Here is a 16,645-nt window from a genome sequence, read left to right as displayed (position 1 = left end):
GGAGCGGAGGGGGGTGATGGCTAATGAGAGAGACAGATGAGGCCAGCCCTGGGTGGTGCTGAGCTAGAGACAAACCCACTGCTGACCACACAGCAGAGGTCACCGAGATGACAAAGACAGAAGTAGGGGGCGGGCCAGGACAGCCCCCAAACTCTGTTACCAACATTTCCTTATACTTATAGTTCCTTAACATTGCAAAAGAAAAATCTACAAACTCATTATGTAGTTTTGGCCAAGTTGTGTTTGTTCAGGATGACACTGTACGGTTGAAAGTAAGGTTGCCAAAATTGTTCTAAATATGTTGATACTTTGATACTTTCAATTTTTTACCAAAAGCAAAAGAGAGAGAGAGAGCATGGTCTAAACAGCACAGATAAGTTGGCAACATTTGCCTGTATGTTTTTGCTAAGAACAATACAAGAAATTGCCCAATATTGGGTGTCCAGGACTTGTAGTTTGGTTGCCATGGTATCAAAACAGGTATCGATATTTGATGCTGTTTGCTGTTAGAGGAAAAGCACAGCGCCGAGCTTTTTGACTTTTTTGTGCAGCCGCTCCGACTAGCACTCAAGCTGAAAATCTTTTAACTTTTCAGAGAAGCGCTGTTGACGTCACCAGCGCTCTTTTCCAAATATAAGCTCAGGGAACAAACAATCTCAACTATAAAACAAAACAAAATGGAGCAGTGTCTGTCATACGGCGGCCGTTCAGTCTGTTGTCATTAAGACGATTTTCTTCTTAGCACACATTTGCTTCCAGCTAGAGCTCTTGAGCGCACGGCCATTGCTTTCCTGCCCGGAAAAAACGCTAGGTGGACACGGGGCCTAAGACGTGATAACAACATTTTAGCTTACCACCATATGCGTGATGTCAAAGGAACATGACTGCTGTGTGATGTGACATTAAACATGACATTTTTTCACTGTTCTGCAAATCAAACCACCCTCTCATTTCTTTGTTTGCTATTACAAAATGGATCTTTGTTGAAGTAATCAAGACAATAAATACATTGAAAGCAAATGTCAGAACAAAAATGATGATACTGATGAATGAAAAAGTAATTCATCAAGAAAATATTGTCTGGTTCGAGCACTTAAAATCATAACGTGGGGATTTTATCTGCAATGCTTTTATCTTTATCAGTGTTAATTGAAATGGGGTTATGATTGTTGGTTGGGCAATAAAAAGCTACTTTGAGATGCCATCTTGGGCTAAGATAAATGATTGTGTTCTGATTTTGACATTTTACAGCTCAAACGATTCATTTGGAGCTGTAATTGAGAGTAGATCATAAAAACAAAAACAAATCATACTCAGTTTTGAAACCTTGATCATGTATAATGAATCAAGTAGTTTTATTTTTCTCAAATGATGTTAAAGACATCGTAGTGCTGAGGTCCCAAAAAACTTTCAAGTTAGGATTAGGACTATTCTACAGATTCATCTCAGAAGTGATTGATTTGTAAAGTCTGACACAGCATGAGGCATTATCAGAAACATATTTTGTTATCAGTAACTACAGCTCTCCAAAGTGATGTCCACATGATGGGAGAGACAGAAAGAAAACGAAGAGAAGAAGTGCAGGGTTTTCATTCAGTGTTGTGTGTGTTGAGCATGACCTCAGTGCACATGTATATGTACGTATCGAGCGAGTGTGCAGTGGCAGTTGGTGCAGTCACACTCTGGGTCTGCAGCATGACTCATTCTGCCAGCTCATAGCAAAGCAACACACAAACATATACATATATATATATATAAATAAACACACACCCTATGAACTGACTACTAGCACCATCCATGCAAAAGGCCATGATCATCATAGCTGACATCAAATACAGAGTAGCATAAAATGTGTTTAATGCGTGTAAACAAATACATGTACTGTGCTTGACACCCCTGACAACTGAATACTATCTCACATAGCACAGATGACACCAAGAGGCCGACTCCAGGGCGGAAAATGTAAGCCACCGGGTATGTGTAAAAACCTGCAGTTCCTTTATAAGCCACTTGAGGCTGACTGCAAAAGTGAGGCTATAAATGGTTCAAACTCAAGGGGGTGCATCACTGGAGTCAGGATTGTGATTGGACAGTCCTCAAAGAGAAGACAGTTGTCGGTTTCGTTCACCCACCGCTCATTCCTCCCATTGGGAGATAAGTGTGAGTTTTTGTATCTTAGATTTTAGTCCAATTATTAAAGCACCCCGGTCAACTATCACCACTAATTCCATCACTTTTTTGTAGAGAACGTTTTTTGTTCTCTACATCTAATGAATAAGCTTTGGCAATAGATGATAAAACTTTGATAACAAGCTCCACCCTCAAGCCCCAAATAGGGTCCCTTTGGCTAACGTCCATCATGATGATATCCATGTGAGTTATGTTTAATATGCATGTATTTATGTCTTTGTGGTGTTTTTATGATGAGTATTGCCTGTATTGACCTCTGTTGCAAACCAAATTGCCCCTCTTGGACAATGAAGAATTTCAAATCCAATCCCATAGAGGAACCCCAACATAGCAATGGCTATAATGCCAAACTTAAGGCTTCAAATTGGCAGGTCATAACGCATTGGGTGACTTTACCAGGGCTACATTCACTTCTTAAACAATCTATGTTTTTTTACAACCGTGTGGTAAGTAAAGGATCCACTGTCACAGATTCTATTTGACAGACAAAACATCCAGCTGCACGAGGTTAAACATTAATATCCACATGCTTACTGACATTATTCACTGCCCTGTGTGTGCATACTCTGCTAGTGCACATCTTCATTTTTCAATTATAACCTCCCACCAAGCTCAGCCAGCTACAGCAACTTCTGCAGTTTTGATCAATGACTTTGTTTTTTTGTTCAAAGTTTAGAGATGTATAATTTATTAGTGAGTTTTATCATTTGAATGCATGTGAATGGTAGTAAATGGAGAAGGCAGATGGTGTCTAGTCTATTCATCAGTGGGAGTGACTCAATGAATGATTATTATGTCAGCTAAGCAATCAAAACCAATCCGAGCTCCCTGTTAGGGAACAGGGCTTTTCGTCTCCACACTGATATGCAGTGAGCAGAGATGTTGTCCTTCAGCTGGAGGCCTCGGGTTCAAGTCTCAGTGTCAGCAATCATGAGCTTAATTGAAGTGTTTTTGAACGAGACACTAAATCTAAAGCAGCTGCAAAAAGAGCTGTTCTGTCGCTGACTCTGACCTTTAGAGTGAAGAGAGAACTTCCTTTCAAGGATCACAAGTATGAAATTATACTGATTTTTTTCTAGTTTTAAACAAGCCTTTAGTTATGTTTCTGTGCAGAGGGTCTGATGACATCATGTTCTGACTTGTAATAAGAGAACATCGTGGCTAATTATCATTCATCCATGTGAAATCTGAGCCTCTTCTAGAAGTATGAAAGATAAAACCAGGGGCATAACTGATGTGGGTGTAAACATGCAAAAAGATAACTTTTGTCCAGTGTATCTACATGACATGACTTTAATAAAATAACAGTTTTCTACGGCTGGTACTTTTGCAGACTTTGATATAAGTCAATGGGGTTTAACTCTACGAATGAACAACTCCAATCAGCAGTCAAGGAGACCCCAAGTTGACTCGAGTTTTTCCGTCAACAATGCTGGTGCAACTGGCAGTTTGTAAACTGAGTCTTTAAATGGCCTTTCAGTATTCATCATTCACATTGTCTTTACTTGAAGCTGAATTGTCCATGGAAGTCTCCTTCTAGCTGACATAATTCTTTGGGTTATTTAACCTAAACAATAACACAGAATAGGCACTTCCAAGTTGAAATATTCTGTTTTGTAACACTCCTTCTTACAGGCTCTTAGAAGGGCTGAGCTGAGGTTTGCTTTGCTGATTTGGTAAATGGGTTTGAGCTTGTATAGCGCTTTTCTAGTCTTCTGACACATTTATACGCTGACCATGAAGCAGCGGAAGCAATTCAGGGTTAAGTGTTTTGCCCAAAGACACATTGGACATGTAGCTGCGGGAGCTGTGGATTGAACCACCAACCTTCTGGTTGAGAGATGACCGACACTACCAACTGAGCCACAGCCGCCCCATTTCTAGTTGCTCAGCTTGTGCCACACTATCTTCTCTGTTTTACTAAGGAAGGTGGTGTGGCTTGAAACCTTAAATAAAGTCAGCTGGAATTGTTTCTATGTCTGACCCTCAGTCGGTGCTTTTGTAAATCTCTGGAAAACGAGCGTCTCACCGGCTTGCTAAATTACCTCTTGAAGTAAAAAAAAGTCATCTACAGTACTAATGCAGAAGAAACTAATGCTCATGTTACCTCATAACATATCAATATGATAATCAAGCCTCCAAATTCCCGAGTGTGCATGTGTGTGTGTGTCGGTGTCGGTGTGTAAGTGTTTACTGCTTAGATCCAGGTGTAGCCTCCTCTGCTTCTATACCTCTCACGCATTTCTCCATGTTTTTTAGCTTGTCAATTTTTGACATCTCTCCTGTAGGCATGCGTTACCTCTCCAGCTCACCGTCTTTTTCTTTTGCCTTCTGCTCCAGGGAGCCACCCACACCAATTGGCAGACGGCGTATGATCTTCTTACATATACACACACACACATACACACACACACACACACACACCTACACAATATAGTGCAGTTGACTGCAAGCTGAGAGTACCACCTTGTTTGTGTGTGTGTGTGTATACACCAAGTCCAGAAGGCCCTTGAAATATGCACAGCAGCCCCATGCATAATACATGGGCACAGCAGGAGAAAAGAACTTGTGAGCCAAGTGGATCTCCACCTCTCCATCCCGCCACTTCACTCCACCCTCCTCTCCTCTTTCCCCTCTCTGCATCACACTGTCTGCTGCTGCTGTGCATATGTTTTAAATAACAACCGTCTCTGAGGGTCAGCTGTGGGTCAGATAATACGATGGAGGCAACGCATGAGGGCTGGAGAGTCACATGGAACGACAGATTTATATGCTCTGCAGAAGAACAGCAGAGGGATGTAATATGAAGGGTTAGGGTAAGAAAGGAGCCGAAGGATTCACTGTTATCAGTCAGCCGAGTCCTGACCACCCTGCAGTTTCAGTAGAATCACTGACTGTACAGGTTGACTGTCAGAAGGTCAGGCGAGCTGCAGTAACCACGGGATGTGAGGCCGCAGTAACCTAACAGTGGTTTTGTCATTAACCTTTAGAAAGAGAGGTAATGGTCCCAAAAAAAAGCACACAACCAAAAGTCACTGAAGCTGTTGTAAGCTGTTCCACTATATGCTGTTGAGCAGGATGCCACAAGACTTGACAATATGAAACAACTCGTAATGTATATTTTATTTTCTTCTGTGCTTGGACCGTTTCTCATTCAACACATTAAAAGTCCGGCCTGTGACTCCCTTCCCGCATGTTGATCCTCACTCTCTCTCCCTGATTTCCATCTCCCACTATCCCATCCCTCCAATTAAGGCACAAAAAGCCCAAAAATAAATCAAAAAAAAAAAAAAGATCTAACAATATAAAGATGCCTCGATCAAGTTCATTTTAAACAGTATCTGATAAAACTTTGCCGAATTCTCGCTCATTTGTCCAGACATTATTGACAAAACTCATTCGGGTATGCAGCCCTCCATACATGTGCAAAGGTCCCACTGCAGGACGTGCAAAGTCATTATATAAACATGTCATGATGCTAGATCCACACATCCTGATGCGATCACTAGGTTCTCATTTTCAATAACTAGTGTATAAAAAGTCGGTTTAATAATAAAATAAACATCAGGGTGGACCAGTGCCTCTAAACACAGTTTGTGATGTAGCGAGCCTCGGAAGTGAGTTAAAGCACATTTTTCTATACACAAAGTAAAGTTAGTGACTTACGATGAGCTGTTTAAGGCCATTGAAGGACTGTTCCACAGAGTTGGCAGTGAGGACCTGTCGCTTCATTGCTGCTTGTTCTCCCAGGAAACGAAGCATGAGGTCTTTAACAGCATCACCCTAAAACCAAACACACACACAGAATTTAGTTCTACTTAAAATCTGAGCTCAAACTGCATGGTGTTAAAAGGTTGGGTGGCCATTAAACTCCTGACACAGCTATTAATTGATTTGGACAAAATTACAATCAATGAAACAATATCAAACTAAAAAAGGAGAAAATGTCATTTTTAATCCAGCTTTAAAGTTTTTCCAATTTTTTGCTAAAACCTGGTTCTTAGTGAGCAAGAACTGGACGACAGAAGGGCTTTCTAAAGGAATATATTTGGTAGTAGAAAATTAATGATTACCTGCAGGTTGTCAAACTTGAGTCCTGGCATGGTGAATCTGTTGGTCTCCACATAAGCCGGGTTGTACTGCTGGGTGGCAACAGAAATCAACACCTTCCTGGTCTCCTCAGATGGCAGCCAGGCATCATAGCGTCTGTCCACTTCACTCAGACTCAAAGCTTTCGCAAAAGGGTCATCATTGCCTGAGAACACGGCCTGCAGCTGGTTGAAGGGCTGTGGCTGATTGGCCGGGGTCTGAGATGGAGCTGGGACTGCTTGAACTGAAGGAGGCTGGGTTTTAGTGGTTGCTTCAGTAGGGGCAGGGGAGAACACCGAGCTAGGGGTGGGAGCACCAGAGTCCAGAAGACCCCCGGGGGTGGAGATGGAGGAGGAGGTGGAGGAGAGCTGGCGCTCAGGGGTAGGGGCAGTGGGTGCTGGGCTGGAGCCAGGAGCAACATCAGCATTTGGGTTAGAAACTGAGATAAAGGAGGAGGGGACAGTGAAGGAATCAAAGAAATCAGTGGCTGGATTGCACTGCCCATTGTCAGAGAAGAACTTACTGAGGCTGGGGCTGGGCTGACATACAAGGGGGGGTGTCAGTTTGCTGGGGGTCACTGCCTCAGTGCTTGGCCCACTACTTCCCATGCTGAAGCTGGGGGACTTGATGAGAGTGGGCTGGAAGCCATCAGGTACCAGAGACCTCGGCTGCGTTCCATGGCTGAATATGGTGCACACAGGAACAGACTCTTCTTTTGGGCCAGTCCCTTTAGCTTCTTGTAGTGCTGGTTCCATTTCTATAGCATCAGTCGGGCTCTGAATGTCACCTTGTGGAGGACCAAAAGCTGAAACGTGCTCTTGTGTTCCGATCTGCTCCTTCGTGTCTTCGTCTACTTTGTCGTCATCACCACCTTTTTCGTGTTCCTCCACTGAAACTGTAATCTCAGTTGTATTATGTCCAATTTCACTTTGTTCCTGTGTGCCCCCTAAAGTCCCTTGTGTCTTATCCTCCTCTTCCTCTTCCTCCTCCTCCTCCTCCCCCTCCTCCTCCTCCTCCTCCTCAATTCCTCCATCTAGAAAGGAGTCAATGGGAGCTACATCGTCCTCCTCACTGTAATTAGGTGAGTCAGAAATCATGACACTCTCCATCATCTGGTCGTTGAGCTTGTCCATCAGGCTCTCTGAAGGTGTAGCGCTGCTGTCCTCCTGGGGGGTGACAAACTCCCCACCTAGGTCGATGCTGTCTTCCTGGGGAAGGAGGGCATCTCTGGAGGGGGTCTGGCTAGTGGTTGGCACCAGAGGGTCTGGGTCCGGGGTCACATCTTCTACAATGATGTCCAAGGTGACAGGCCGCTGAGCTGGAGCCTCATCACTATCCATCTTTCTGCTCTTTACAATTAAACACAGAAATACATAAACCTTATGATTTTATACCAACAGTGAGTGACAAATATTCAACACTGTACAGCGTACATAGTTGTTACATCCCAACATTCAAACATTAAACATGAAAGAGAGTTAGACTCTTGCCTTATTATTCGTGCTTTAAATCATTATCCGAGCAATCTGCTGATTTTCTTAATAATGCTAGCATGCTAATGCTACATTAGCCGGTGTTACGGTTTAATTTGTGACCCTGTTAACTGGCAACTTTCAGCTGAATGCTTTCGTGGTTGTCGTAGTTACGGCAGATGTTGAAGACGGAACGTGTCCACACGAATACTCCTTGTAAAGCTTTTTGTTTAAATGTCAAGATATACCCACTATATGCGTCTTAAGTGAAACACTAAACAGAGATTATTGAAGTGGAAGTCGCCAGTTAACACGGTCACTCGTTAAAACGTAACACCGGTTGGATAGCGTTAGCTAACATTGGTGTAACAACAGTCGGTTCAAAAGGTTACATTCATGTTTCAATTATAGTTGTTGACGCTTTACAAAAACACGACACATACTAACGTGCTGTTCATAACCATATAAAATGACAAAAAAGCGCAAGAATTATGTGATAATGTTTAATTTACTCACCTTACTGCAGAATGACAGTCAGAACTCTAGTACGCATGCGCAGTTCTGATCTACAGCTACAGGTACGGTGTCCCAGAGCAGACAATTTTCATGGCAACGTGATTTTTGATATTCCTGACTCTTCTACGTTCATTTAGAAACCAACATAATGATACCCGTTGTCTGTTACGCACTTTTACTTGCACCCTTTTTCCAACCCAGTTTCTAAATCGCGGAAGTTCAGATTCTGTGTTGATGTTTTTTTGTACAGTACGCAGCAACAGTGTCAATTTTTAAAGTGTTTTTATCGCCAGACTACAAATTAACAGAAAGATTAGAGGCGAGACTTCCGGTTAAGAAATGGAGGACGACGCTCCTGTCATTTACGGACTCGAGTTTCAGGTACAAGCTGCTGCTGATCTGTCACACCATTCATTGATGTTTACATTATGTGCTAGTGGATGCTAGCTCTATTTCATATTACTGTATCTGTCTGTGAGACGTTTTTAGATTTTCCATCGTATGTCATTTTGTCCCAATGTAAGACATGTCAATTATTCATCTCCGCAATCTATTATGTTGTTTCCTGCAGAAAGCTAAAGAAGTAACCTTCACAATTTTAAATTAAATCTATCCATCTAATCACTTCTTGCATGTGAGATTCCATTTGGACATTAACACATGTGGATTTTGCGAGAGAGATATTGAGACAGTAGAAAATGTTTTCTTCCATTGTGAACTTGTACAGGAGTTTTTGGTTTGCATTTCAGAGCTAGTTACACTACAGAGACATTACTTTGCAGCCTCTCAATGTTATGTCTATTAAAACTGGATATATACTGGCCATCATCGGGGATGTCCCAGAAACCATGAAAAGCAGAAATAAGATTTATTTATTACATGTACTTCTCGTAGCAGCCAAGAAGACAATAACATTGAACTGGCTTAAGAGAGACCCTCCAACCCACGAGTCTTGGAAATTACTTGTCAAAGGAATTTACATAATGGAAAAGATAACTTTCAAAATAAGACTGCAAAATTCAAAATTCCTTGACAGATGGTTTCCATGGCAACACGTGATGGAGGATGTTTTAGATACAGGTTGGCATGGGAAAATGTCGTGATATCTTAATTTAATAAAATATATAATGAAAAGGGGATGCATGTAAACATTATTTTGGTTGCAAAAACTGAAAGTAAATCATAGTTATGTCATTGGTGATGTGTGTGTCACTTTTTTGTTTTGGTCTGTTTTGTTTTGGGTTTGTGTGCGTGTTTTTTTATGTGTGTTGCTTGTTTTTTGTTGTTATATTTTTTAAATTAAAATAAAAGAATGCAAAAAAAATCAACTGGAGTATTTATGCAGGAGAACAATGTAGAATTCTTGGTAAACAATTTAATTGACAGATGTAAATATTTAAAGGTCCGACCCCATTTCATCGGATGGAAGAATGAACTCAAACTTTTTGGGAAATCTCTTCAATATATGATGGACAAAAACGGACGGAAACTTGCTGTCTTACTTGATTTGTATATGTTACTAGATTGAGACTCTCATTGAGACACAATGTTTGCACGTTTTGTTTGTGTTTCATTCTGTTTCAACACCAGCGCTACTGTGTAATGTAGTTGTGGAAAATGTGCCTTAAGGTTTGTATCTGAATATTGTACAACAAAAAATCTATTATGTTGTTATGTAAAAGGATCATAATATCATTATGTTTGTGCTTTGCAGGCTCGTGCACTTACAGCCCAGACAGCTGAAACTGATGCCATTCGTTTTCTCGTCGGTACTCAGTCACTGAAATTTGACAACCAGGTAACAAATAAAAGCTTATAACTGACATCTCATAACATTTAAAGCTGGATAAAGAAGCTCTTTACAGGTCTATTTCTGTCTGTGTACCCATTTAGCTTTTTCCCCATTAATGATCTTTTAATAATAAGTTTCAGTAAGTGTTGTTCTTTGTATTTCATGAGTCTTTATTCCTTAGAGATATGTGATTCTGCTTTTGCTGGGCTCATAGTTGCAGCAATTGACACACATACTGTATGTTGAATGGAGGTAAACACTCTAAAATATTGCCAAAAAAAAAGAAGCAACTTAATCCAAACCAAGTAGTCAGACTCTCATTACTGATATTGTGAGACTCAAGTGTGAAATGGGTCAGCAGTGTTAAGTATGGGAAGACACAGAGGTGACATCTTACATGTAATGTAGATGTTATGTGTTTTTTATATTCAATATAATGCTTCTATAACTTTAATATATTATTTGCACTATGAAACATCTTGATACCTTGAAAATGCTACAGTTATAAATATTTGCCAGTGGCTGAAATGATTTCTTTGTCAGACTAGTGATTGAATATTATAATGATCTCTAGATTTGACCAGTCCTGTACAACATCAGGACGTGTCAGCGCATGCTACACAGCTCCTGGTACAGGCTCTTGTGATATCACGCATTCACTAGTCCCTACTGGCAGGTCTTCCTACATGCACTATCAACCCCCTGCAGATGATACAAAATGCAGCAGCACAACTGGTCTTCAACCTTCCTAAAAGGGCACATGTCACTCTGCTGTTTATCTCCTTACACTGGCTCCCAGTTACTGCTCGCATCAAATTTAAAACTCTGCTGCTCGCTTACAAAACAGCCACAAAAACGTCTCCTCATTACCTAAACTCTATAATCCAGGTCTACACTCCCTCCCGCCCACTACGCTCTGCCAATGAAAGGTGTCTGATCCAACCTTCACAACAGGGTCCTAAGACGCTGACTAGACTCTTCTCCTCTGTCGCCCCCCGGTGGTGGAATGACCTTCCAAACTCCATTCGATCTGCAGAGTCCCTCTGCACCTTTAAGAAAAAGCTAAAGACCCAGCTCTTTCATGAATACCTACTAACTTAATGATGATGGTCTCCATATTATTGATGATGATGATGATGATGGTAATGACGATGGTTTTTGTTTGATAACGACGACTTATAAGATGGTTTCTATACTGATTAGAGCTCTCAAGAACTGCCCTCAATGTTGTGCTTTGCCTCTGGTCACTTCCTGTCAGCACCTGTGTGTCCAATCAGACTCAAAGCTGATCGTTTGCTCTTACTGACATTGTTCCCTTTTTTCTAGATCCTTGCTTGTGTTGTACTTACTCTCTGATGTACGTCACTTCGGTTAAAAAATTCTTCTAAATGAATTGTAGAATTGTAGATTAAGAAGCTTGAATAATAACTTTTGTAGTTTTTACTGGAATAAGGACTCAACCCACATTAATTCCCAATTTTCTCAAAATGAGAATTTCTTTCTTCCTTTCTTTAGCTCTAAGTGGTTTATAGTGCTTAATTTTCAGTAAATGTCTTTTGTTTCAATTGTTAATTGATGTTGTGTGCTTATTCATGGTTTCTCTGCAGGTCTCTGTGTGTTGGCATGTGTGTGCGTGGGCGTGTGCGTGGGTGTACATGCTCCTCTAAGATGAGCTTGCACGCACATCTTGCAGAGGTTATTACAGAGACAGATGACGGAAACAGTTGGCTATAAGTGATTGAGGAAAAAAGAAAGATAGAAAAGAGGGAGAGAGAGAGAAAGAGAGGGAGAGAGAGAGAATTTCTGCTTGAAAAAAAAAGGAGCCTATTTTCTGGCACACTTTGGTGTGAAAACGGTCTGGCACTGAATGCAGACGCAGCTCAATCCAAGTCTTGTGTAGCGAATCTAATTCAGAGCTAGTTGGGAATGGTGACAATGCATCCCAGTCGATCTGTGTGATTTCTTATCACACACACTGTTAGTAGCTGAATATACTCCTCTTCACACTTTCACATTCTCTCTGGCAACACAAGAAAACCAGCGAGGCGAATTCTCTGATAGCAGAGTAAATGTGACAATTTTTAAATAAATGTAATGAAAGTCATTTTTGTCCTTATTATTTATTCATGGGTTCAGCGCTTTAAGGCTGCATACAACTTTTGCTGCAATTGTGTGATGTCATAACAAATAGGTCTGTATTAATAAGAGAAATGAAGTGAAATCCTTCATCATGTAAAATCACATTTAGGAATGCAAAATCATTCTGCTTCCTTTGTAATGATTTTGTCAATATGAGGAAGCACAATATGTAGAACAAATTTGCAGCAATAACAAAATAAAGATAAAAATGTTAACAAACAGGCATTAAAATAGGAGTATTATATGCCTGAAGTCCTAGGCATCCAATATCGGGTAGTTTCTCTTTTTTGTTTCTTTAACAAAAATTGCAGGCACACTGTCCAGATCGCATAAATCAGTTGGTAACTTTTTGGTACCAAGACATTGCCAACATTTTTGCGCAATTCAGACAGAGAATTCTCTGTGCTTATCTTGTGACAGCAGCTTTTGGTTAAAAATATCTCCAAAGATCTGACACTTTTTTTAATACCATTGATCATCGATCGATTAAAAAAGGTTGAATTCAAGTATTGAACATTTTGACCACCTAAGTGTAGCGTGGGAACAAAAAACCTATAATAGAGCTTTCACACTTGCAGAAATCTCCTGAAAACACCTGATGTTTCCCGAAGCTGTATGTCATCGTCAACCTTTATTTAAGTTCTCGGAGAGATCGTTGACTCATTTACAATGATGCCGAGAAAACATACATAAATGACAAACAACGAGTTAAACAAAATGAGATAAAGCTACCCGAGAAAATGAAATCAATAAAAGAGCAATAAGAACAGTAAAATATATACACTAAATTAATTTAAAAATCTTGAAATTACTACAATAATAAGTCAGCAATTAAAATCAAATAAAACAGTTACAGGCAGGTATTGGGCGGTTAAAAATAATATTTCTAAAGTGTCCATAAGGGATAAAAGTGCTCAAATTTAGGTTGTAAAATAGTCCAGGAGTTCCCAGAATATTTTTCCTTCAGCAAGTCCGAGTGGGCCGATGTGAGAACGTCATGTCTTACGTCAGGAGACCCCCTCCAGTCTGACCAGGATAGTCTCCCACTGTGAGGAGCATATGTGAGCAGCCAGATCAGGAGACTCTCCAGAGCTTTCCTCCTGTTACGATCTAGATACTTTCAGGAGTGTACAAGTGTAAACGACTTAAGATTGCTGTCATTACAACTCTCTACTTTCAGTACTAAAAGCAAAGATCATTTTTAATCGTGTTGTTACAATGTAAAAATAAACTTCAGTGACCTTTGTTAGCTGATCTAAAGGTCAGAGAGAATTCAAAGCTGTACACCAATAGAGATCGTCTGTCTTTCAGTTCATGGTCTTTGAGATGACCCTACTTTTTAAATCTCAGATTCAGTCGTTGCAGTCTGTTTTCTTCATGATGCTCATTGTCTTTTCCACTCTGCATACGTTTCCTGGCCTACATCCATTCCTCTAAGTCTGAACCTGTAATATGAAAAATGCTTTTTCGATTGGCATTTCAGCCCCGATAGCTTCTGCTGTATCCATAAGCCTGCTGGCCTCTCCACCTCCCATTAAGCATAATGCAGGGTGGAAATGTCTCTTTTAACTCGCAGAGCACCTCTCAAATCCCTCAGAGACCAATAGCTGGAATGACAAATCGGAGGGCGCGTCGGCATGGCATTTAAGGCTGCTAACGAGATAAAGCGCCCGAGCTTGGCACCTCTCACCCGCTCGCTACTCCTCCGCCCCGCTTACTGTCATCTGCGCGGCTAAAGAGCTTTAGCGGAGAGGCCCCTGAAGTGGGGGCCACGAGCCAGCTTGGTTTTATCCCTCCCTTAACCCCCCTTCTCAATCTCCTCCTCCCTCTCCTTCTCCCTGCTTCAGTTCCTCCTGACATCGGCTCATAATTAAAAGTGCTGGGCCGGCTGCCCAAGTGGCTGAGGGCTATGAGTCACTCCCCGGGCCTGAAGAATGAGGGATAAATCACCTGGGGGAGTAGGGCTGGAACTTCTTTCCCCTCACACCTGGGTTCATTCGGGGGGACCCTATTACCAGGCCCTCCAATTACCCTGTCCCGCCAGCATGAATTTATTTGTACCGCTCCCACACCACCATAAAATTATAACTTTGCCTAATAATTTTTTGCTCGATGCAGTCCAACTCAAGGTTAATAGCCGCCTAGCTGACTTTGAGGAGGCTGAAGGATGCAGCCGCCCCGATGGTCCTCCTCCTAACACCCCCTCCTTTCATCTTCTTGTTTAGCCCGTAAAAGTAGTACAGGGAAGGGGAGTGGAAGTGCCTCACAGGAGTTATTGTCCAGTGCAACCCCATTAACGCTCCCCCAAGGTGCTGTAAGTGTCTCTCTTATGGGAGAAACAGCCATTAATTGTCTGATCAAACCTTGAGACCCTCACTGTTTTACTGTATTGAGGGCCCTGAACTGCATTCAATCGCGGGCCCTCATAGAATAGATTTCCTTCTTGTAAAAAAAAGCTCAATAAGAGGGAGTCGCTATTAACATCTTATGGATAAAGTTTAGCTTGTTTGTTGAACTTCTGGGCTACAAAGTGAGACAGCTGATTGAGTTTTCAAGGCCGTGACGTGCCAACAATTTCCAGTTGTTATGATCAAGGTGTAAGTGTTTACAACTTTTGGATATGCATCTGTAGCTGTCTTGAATATGCAGATTTATAAAAACGTTTTAAAAAGGGTTAGCTTAAACAAGGACAAAAGATTACACAAGAAACCAGCCGTGTGAAAGTTACATTTTTACCTTTATCCTGAGTCTTTAAAGCCCACCATTTGATAAAGATTGTAAGTTGACTAATTAAACATTGATTAAAGTTCTGCAACCTCGCAAGTCATCACCAGAATTAGTAGTCGGTTAAACTAATTATTAATATTTTCATTAATGTAAGCCCACAATGCTTGTCAAATGTTGTGTCCGAGCTGTAACGCAGCAACCCCCCCACTAGATGGGGTTGTAGATCCGGTTAATTGGCCCACTCTCCTTGCTCCACTGAAAGGATGGCATCCTGTAGCGTGGGGTGATTTGACGGGAATGGAAATAAAGTTGAATTTGGGCTGTGTCAGGTTAAACTGGCATATCCAAGATAGAGAAGTCAGGCAAGAGTTGTTTACCTTTATATCAAGTGATCAGAGGTAAACACAGTAAAAGAAAGAAGAAGAAGAAAAGGTCTTACTGGCACGCACACAAGATTATACTTATTGCTTTGACAAGTGACACACAGGTCATGCAGCATAAAAGTCATCAAGCCTACATGCTGATGGTGAATTTTCCTGAACATTACCTGCTGAGTTCACATGTTTACTCAACGACTTGTGAACTATTTTACTTGGGAGCTGGCAGGAAAAGTCCGGAGAAAGTTCACACATGCAGCTCATACAGAAATTTGGGGAATTTTTCAGGAGTTTTGTGCATGTGTGAATAAAGTTTAAGAAAAAGAAATGATTTCTGTTTTATAAGCCATATTCTTTCACTTGTCTCACTGATGTCCGGCCAAACAGAACGTTTCCTGGCTTTCGGAAAGCAAACCAGACATTTTATTATAACACTCTTCATATGAAGGAACAAGAGGAAAAAAAAGTCTATGGCCCCACTTGCGCTGCATTTGCACAAATATATCTTACATTTTCTCCACTTGCATTGTTTGTTTTTTTCTCTAAGAGCCCATGTTTATGATCGAGTAAAGACTGCATATGCTATTTTCCACAAATATTTCTTTTTGCCTCTAAACGGTCTATTTGTTCTTTTGACAAATTGACATTCTTCTAAAAACTGAAAGAAGGAATAGCTTTCTGTAATCTTGCTACCCTCGCTCATGTGAGTCATATTGTAGTTTACTGACAATACGCAGATCACAACTAGACATGTACAATGACAGTACACTTAGCTACTGTTTTAATATTCTACTGGAGAAGGTTTGAAGTCTTTTCAAAAACTGCCCAATTAAAGCCCTTCAACAGAAAAGCTCTCTTGGATAATGCACCTCTCCCCCAGCCCTATTTAGCAGAGCCATTTGTCTTTAAGAAAAAAAAAGATGGAGTGAGCTTTTATCGATTTCCTTTTTTGTTTTGCCTTTTTACCTCTGACTTCTCCAACATGTCAAATGAAGATTCCCACCATTTCAACATTTCTTCTCAAAGTGTCTTAATCGTCGCTTTAACGGCTAAATCAAGATGAAAAGTCTTCAGTTGTATGAAGTTGACACGGAATGAAAGAACCAAAGAGATGCCTGCCTTGAAATTACGTTTACTGTCATATTAAAAAGAGGAACCTTCTTCTTCTTTTTTTAAAAGGGGAATCAGAAGAGTGGAGGAGCTTTGAACTGCGGCTCGTGTGTGTGTGTGTGTGTGTGTGTGAGTGTGAGTGTGAGTGTGTGTGGTAGGTTTTAACTCCAGCTTCATCCTCAACACATCTCTCCTCTCTGTGTCTCTGCTTTGCCTCCAGATCCACATCATTG

General features: G+C 41.0%; 2 protein-coding genes across 3 annotated transcripts in view; one reads left to right on the top strand and one right to left on the bottom strand.

Annotated features, from left to right (window-relative positions):
* Positions 1-8,359, bottom strand: part of trappc12 (trafficking protein particle complex subunit 12) — a 33,335-nt gene extending 24,976 nt beyond the window's left edge. The window contains exons 1-3 of one of the 2 annotated variants that reach the window (XM_065947704.1): positions 8,268-8,359; positions 6,264-7,628; positions 5,857-5,973 (exon numbers count right to left, since the gene is read on the bottom strand). In XM_065947704.1, coding sequence (XP_065803776.1) covers positions 5,857-5,973; positions 6,264-7,619 — 1,473 coding nt within the window. In that variant the 5' untranslated portion in view covers positions 7,620-7,628; positions 8,268-8,359. The remainder of the gene's footprint in view (positions 1-5,856; positions 5,974-6,263; positions 7,629-8,267) is intronic. The other variant, XM_020655532.3, reaches the window with a different exon arrangement.
* A 111-nt stretch (positions 8,360-8,470) lies between these two features.
* eipr1 (EARP complex and GARP complex interacting protein 1) overlaps positions 8,471-16,645 on the top strand; it is a 53,197-nt gene continuing 45,022 nt past the window's right edge. The window contains exons 1-3 of the mRNA XM_065947705.1: positions 8,471-8,648; positions 9,982-10,065; positions 16,633-16,645. The exon at positions 16,633-16,645 is cut by the window's right edge and continues 120 nt beyond it. Coding sequence (XP_065803777.1) covers positions 8,607-8,648; positions 9,982-10,065; positions 16,633-16,645 — 139 coding nt within the window. The 5' untranslated portion in view covers positions 8,471-8,606. The remainder of the gene's footprint in view (positions 8,649-9,981; positions 10,066-16,632) is intronic.

Source organism: Labrus bergylta, chromosome 18, assembly GCF_963930695.1.
Source record: "Labrus bergylta chromosome 18, fLabBer1.1, whole genome shotgun sequence".
Taxonomy (NCBI): domain Eukaryota; kingdom Metazoa; phylum Chordata; class Actinopteri; order Labriformes; family Labridae; genus Labrus; species Labrus bergylta.
The sequence above is the reverse complement of the archived record's forward strand: the minus strand, read 5'-3'. Positions and strand labels throughout refer to the sequence as shown.